The 6,791-nt window shown below is 30.2% G+C and overlaps 1 protein-coding gene across 1 annotated transcript; it reads right to left on the reverse strand.

Moving 5' to 3' along the window:
• Positions 1-2,724: 2,724 nt before the first annotated feature.
• LOC117912733 (UPF0481 protein At3g47200-like) lies at positions 2,725-6,483 on the reverse strand. The gene is made up of 4 exons (XM_034827422.1): positions 6,291-6,483; positions 3,528-4,222; positions 3,421-3,460; positions 2,725-3,382 (listed from the first exon to the last, which is right to left on the reverse strand). The coding sequence occupies exons 1-4, from the start codon at positions 6,337-6,339 to the stop codon at positions 2,877-2,879; spliced, it is 1,290 nt and encodes a 429-aa protein (XP_034683313.1). The 5' UTR covers positions 6,340-6,483; the 3' UTR covers positions 2,725-2,876.
• Between the last annotated feature and the right edge of the window lie 308 nt (positions 6,484-6,791).

Raw genomic sequence — 6,791 nt, forward strand, 5'->3', positions numbered from 1 at the left:
ATGAAAAAAGCCCTTATGTTCAATAAAAATATAGATATAAACGTGAGTTTGATCTCATATCATAATTTTTACATGTCTAAATCATATGCAAAAGAATCTTCTCTCACCAATCAATGTGTTTGAACAAAGAGAAATTTATTTACACTTTTTCAATATCATGTAATCATGTGGTCATAAATAGCATAACTCATTCATATTATGTTAATTCTCTTTCTTAATCATCCTTTAATACCCTTTTCAAGGAGTCCTTTCAGGGGAAGCCATCTTTTGAATGGGTTATAGATAGATCAAAGTTGAGATATGATGATGATGATGAGAAAATATATTGGTATGCATTATTGGTGTTATTATTATTAAGATGATTGCTAATCCACAAAGAGGGGAGGGACTATCTCAAATATATTGAATTGAATTAATGCACATCCAATTAACGAAAGATCTTAGAAAACATATATTAAATCTTGAATTCACATAGGATTCGGAAGCTTTTTGAAGCATACATCTCTCGTGGGTTTCCTCATTGACCTCATGGGTAAGTGTTTTAAAGTAGGGAGGATTAATATTATTGGTCAAAAAGTAACCACACATTCATTAGTGTCTCCTACTACACTCCATTATTTAGCTTTTAGCAAGATTCTTTGTCTCCCTTTGAGCTTAGCTTTATGTTATTTCATATGCTTTGTTGATGTTTGTCAAAGTACCCCTTACACCACCTTGTCACCTTGGGCTACACTAGAGTGTTGAAAGCACACTCCATTTTGAGCTTTCTTCATTGTGGCAAACACACACACACACACGCAAGGAGAGAGAGAGAGAGAAAAAAAAAATAGAATAAAACCCACCTTCTAGTATGAAATCTAATATTTTCATTCAATTTTATTTGGATAAATATAAAATAAAAATATGATTAAATAAAAGAATAACATGATTAGGGTACAATAAATATAAACAAAAATATGTAAAAAATATTTGTCTCAAATACAAAGAATATAAAAAATTATGTTCAAAGTAATAGTATAAAATTTTTCTTTGTATATTTGTATTTGATTGAAACGTTTTTGACAAAAAAAAAAAACTCAGAGATAACATATTAGCTAGTAATCTAAAAGAGTTATTATGCATAAAAAAAATTCCTCCATGCTATCTAAGATTAAAAAATAAGATTTATTATGATGAAATTATGAATTATTGCGTATTTCTATAAGTTTTGATGAAAATAATTGAATCCATGTAGGATGGAAGTTTGTTTTAACTTTTCACAATGACGACAAATCAAATCAAATTATTAGAATTATTTTTGTGCAAATAATTTGTAAAATTCTTTATTGAGCATTCCAATAAATCTCGATGAAAATGATTGGATCCATATGTGGCGGGAGTTTGTCTTGACTTTTTGCAATGACGGCAAATCAAAGAGTGAGAAAACCAACGCAAAATTAAGTTCATATGCTTTCATTATTAATCTTTCATAAATATAATTTAATTATTTATTACTCTAAAAATAACAAACATGTCTCCTCTTTTAGTCTCATGGATGACCTCCTAATAATCAAAATTGCATCAAATTAAGTATGAAGTAATTATAAATTAATTAAGAGGGAGAGGGCAATGAAATTCGGAAGGACAAGACACATGATAGATTCCCCATGGCCTTGAAAGAAGAAGAAGTGGAACAACTTTAATCATGAGTTAAAATGTCAGTTTTGGGGACCAAAGCCAAGAAATGAGTCAATTGAGGGGATTAGGGAGATGGAGTTGAAGTTTAAATGGGCACTGTGATGGTCAATGGTAACAAAAACAAGAGCACTTTTCTCGATCTTTAATGCACGGAAAAAATGTCCTATACTTTTTTTAAGCTTTTTCTTTTTTCTTTTTTCTTTCTTTTTCTAAACTAAAGCCACACTCCCATCTTTAATTAATTGCTCTCACTCAACTTTGTCAAGTGCCCATTCAACATCATTCATTCCTATGCTTTTAACTGAAAAAGCCTTCACAGTGTCACATAAATAAAATGAGTTCCACCCACCCACAATTACATCCATTCTTCAAATTTTTTATTTTTATTTTATTTTATTTTATTTTATTTTATTTTTTGTGATTACACCAAGAAGAAAGTGGGTGCTTGGACCTTCAAAATTTGGGTTGGCCAACCAACTGGGTTAGAATGTGCCAGGCCCACACCTTAAGGCCTGATATTGGGCTGGGCCGGATATGGAGCCCAGTCCATACCATAGGGCCTCAAGCAGATTGGCGATGATGCATGTAAGTCAACTCAAGTTTGACCCAGCTTCATCTCAAATCAGAGATGTTTAACCTCACTTCAATTTAGGGTTTCTCTATGATAACATGTTGAGAAGACGTGGCTACATAAGCTTATTTTTTATGGTGGGGGGTTTTACTGTAATGTTTGTGTAGTCACAAAATTGTCGAGAGATTATTAGTATTTTAAACTAGACAAGGTTGACAATTTTGCTCTAAACCCACACCCTTTACAACGAGTTTAAACATTCAACTATGTTTTTACTATTTGATCCTATTTACAAAGTTTTTGGGAGATTTGGTAAGTAATATTTCATGTGTGTTCAATGTTCATTATGTTGTTTGGTAGATCGATATTCTTGATCAAGTTAATTGATAACCAATAAAATCTAAATGTACGTAATTTTAAAATTAAGATATAACAAATCTCTTTATTTATTCAGTGAATCAAAAGCAAACTTTCAATTTCATAAAACATGAATTACATGGGAACAACGTCCACAAATATTGGTCTATTTAATCCATACATTGAATAGTAGTAAAACACATTCATCTGTGTAACAACGTACATTTCATATATATGTATACACAGATGGATAATTCAGCAGCAAAAGTAATTACTTAACAGACATGCCTGAAAATATGGTTTGTATGAGAGTGAGTAGGAGGAGTATAACTGCAGCAATTGTAGACGCCCCTCTCCATGGTGAACAGAAATAGTCATGTCTCAATGCGGCCTTCCACCTGTTCCATGGACCATCGCAGTATTCATTTAGGCCTTTAGTTATATCTGCAAGATGGAAATCAGTCCCTATCAGAGTATTAATGAGTAGATTGTTAAACAGATTCGTAACCGCAACGTTGTCGCACAGCCAGTTATCAATAATTCCCTTGTTAACAAGTACATCAACGTCTTTAGTCGTGCTTATAAGTTGCTCCATGAGGAATATGTAGTCGGTAATGTAGCGGCCTTTTCGGTAGTGACACTGCTCAAAGGCAATGAGGTTTCGAAGCAAGGATTCACACTTGTCTCCCAGACGTAGCCTTGGGATTTTCAGAACACCATCACTTCTTCTATAGTCGATATCAAATAAGCGTTCGTTTTTTTGAGTCCAATTCGAAACTCACCCCCGCCTCATGGAGCTGTGTTGCGGTAGGTACCATGAATTTGAAGTCTGAATCGTCTGATGGTGTCGGTAGCCTGGGGGATGAAGGTTTCTGACAAACTATTAGCAAATCAACAAAGTGCTTTATTTCTTCATCAGTACTAGAGGCCTTCTTTGCAAGTTTTTAATTGTTTCTTCATGACTTCTGGAATTTGGCATTTGCAACTGGTATTGGAAGAATTTGACAGACAAGAGAAGGAATGAGTAGTAGTCATTTTGGTGTCCTGGAACGGGCATCACTGCCAGCAGGCTGTAGAGAGTGAGGAGAAGAAAGAATGGAAGCTGGTTTTCTAGCAAGGTCATGTCGCGGCGCACATCAACTACCAACCATGGCTTGTGGTATATTCGATCACCTGGTTCGATAGTATTGCAAAGGCCCAAGATCACTTCAATGATGAAGCAACCATCCACTAGAATCATCTCCACAAATTCTTTGCTGCTCATGTTTATGCGCTCCATGTAACAGTCTCGGGCCCTTTTCTCCTCCCTGGATATAATTTCAACACACTCCTCTAAGGTTTTGCTGGATTTAGAAAGAAAATTTTGGAGGTACCTGAGCTTATGCTCTTCCATGGCGACCAAGTGCTCTTCGCCATGATGTAAGGGACCGATGGAGACCACTCTAGGCGTGTAGGCTTCCATATTTACTTTCCGCAGTTTCTGTGGCACTCTATATATACAGCATGTAGTCGACAGGGGAGTCAACCTGTCCAACCTTCCTTGAAGAGAAGTAGCCACTTCTTTGGATGACTTCTTCAACATTTCATCCGAAGCATAGTCTTCTTTTCCAGCTTCTCCTAGTGGTTAAATAATTAACAAAGATGAAGTAATCAATCAATTCTTCCTTCAAATCTTATCACATTTTTGGTTGTTTGGAAAAACCTGAAACTTATTACTTAATCACTCAACTTAACTTTAAGTTAAATTATTTTTTAAATTATTGACTTAAAATTATTTATTACTTATTTTTTTACTCTTAAGTATGGAAGTTTGTTTAATAAAGTTATATAAATTTTATTTTAAATCATTAAATTGACATATTTACTTTTATCAATTTTAACTAATCTTTATCTTATTGATTTTAACTCATATTTATTTTTATTAATTTTAAGTAATAAATTTATTTATGAAACATCCATATTTAAAATACTATAGTTATATAAGATAATCATAAAATATTTATTATAAAACATAAGTAATAGATGTGAAATCCTAAATCTAAAATATACTCTTACTAATATGAATAAATAAGGTAAAAATGATTTGAGATTAAAAATAAATTAACTATTATTTTTAACTTAAATAACTTTAAGTTTGACTCAAAATAACTTATTAAATCATTAAAATTTATATATATATATATATTGGAAAAGTGAGATTTGATTTACTAATATGAAAATATATGGTAAAAAGAACCCCAAATATTTTAAATCGGAGTTATCATCATTTATTTAAAAATAATTTAAAATATATGTATTTTTAATGAGTCATTCAATTATTTCCAAAAATGTTATTTTACTTGTCATTTCAATCAAATTAATTGACAACTAAACTTGTCCGTATAAATGTTTATCTTCTTTTTAGATATTTTATTAAATTTTTTTTTTCTCTAGAAACAAATAACTCTTGGGATTCTTATTTTAATTTCCTAAAAGTTTAGGAAATATTGTGTAAAAAAATCCTATTTAAATAGGATCAATTTTTTTTTTATTTCCTAAAATTTTAAGAGGGAATATTGTCAAACAAATTCTATTTAATTATAATTACCAATTCAAAAAATAATAAAGTTGTTTATTAAATAATAAATAATAAATTTAATGATATATAAGTATTTTAATTATGATTAATTTATTTAATATAAAATATTTATTTATTTATTTTTATACTATATATCGAAGTACAACCATATTGTAAAACAATTTATATCTAAAAAAAACTCTTATAACAAATTTTATTCACTATTATATTAAATAATTATTAATATTACATAACAAATATAAATTTATTATTAGTTTATTTATTATCAAAAATATGAATTTATTTTTAACTTATTAACACTATAATAAACTCTTCTTCTTTTTTTCATTTTTCTTTTTTCAAATTCTTACTTTATAATGTTTTTAGAGAAAATAAATTCTCAAATAATAAAGTAATAAAATAAAATAATAATAATAATAATAATAATAATAATAAAATATCTAAAAAGAAATAAAATATTTACATAGAGGAGTCTAATTGTCAATTGATTTAGATGACATGACAAATAAATGAGTATTTTTGGGAATAATTGAATGACTCATTAAAAAATGTATGTATTTTAAATTATTTTTAAATAAATGAAAATAATACTAATTTAAAACATTGAAGGTTTTTTTTTAATATATTTTTGTATTAGTAAATCAAATTTCACTTTTCCATATATATATATATATAATCAAATTTAGGGTTTTCATAGGATGCATAAAACTACACTATCTTTAATAAGTTAATTTATTCATAAAATTGCACAATAAAATAAAATAAAATAAAAATTTCACTTCATAGTGAATTAGAAATTGATATATTAGATTGCATGTACGTCTAATTAACTCATCTGTTACTTTTTTTTTCTCCTCACATATTTGTTAGAATGCAACAATATTCTTTTTAAACCCAAAAATAAACCACCTAAATGATGACACTCGAATGCTACAAAAGTCTTAACCTACCCTCAACTGATTTTCACATGTTGGAGGTGGAATTGTTTTGGGGCAACAATGTTCATGAATGGATCACTCAAATGGTGCAACCATGTTCATTAAAATGATGCAAGATATCCATGAGTTCCTTTGAAATGACAAACAAATTGAATACAGGCAAGCTCACCAGAAGTGTTATCCTGCGATGAAATGGTTGTTGCTTTTCTCTGAATCATTGCTGCCGATCTCTGGAGTAATTCCTTGGCCTCTTGTGATATTATAACACAGCGTAGTGGAAAGAGTGTATCTTAAAACCCTGCTCGAAGAAATTAAAAAGAACATGAAAACACAAGTTCAGATCTTCGTTTCTTCATCACTAGCTTTTGCAAGGAAGGGTATTCAGCACCTGCAGTCAGATTTTGGATTCTAATGGTCATGACTCTCAATCAGAAAAGATACTGGAAAGCTTCCCTTTTTCTTGGAAGTATACTGTGCTTTTTAGTTTCTTCTTCACTCTTACCGCATCCACTGAATGAGGATTAGGTGAAGGGTGGGGCTCAGATGACGCACGTGACGTCCTCAAAAATAAGAAAAAGAGAGAACAAAAATTTGGAGAATTTTCTGAATATATTATATATCTCAAGTTTTGCTGGCCAAGTTCAAGTTGCTTGTTTTCAACCGTATGATA

This window comes from Vitis riparia, chromosome 4 (assembly GCF_004353265.1).
Source record: "Vitis riparia cultivar Riparia Gloire de Montpellier isolate 1030 chromosome 4, EGFV_Vit.rip_1.0, whole genome shotgun sequence".
Taxonomy (NCBI): domain Eukaryota; kingdom Viridiplantae; phylum Streptophyta; class Magnoliopsida; order Vitales; family Vitaceae; genus Vitis; species Vitis riparia.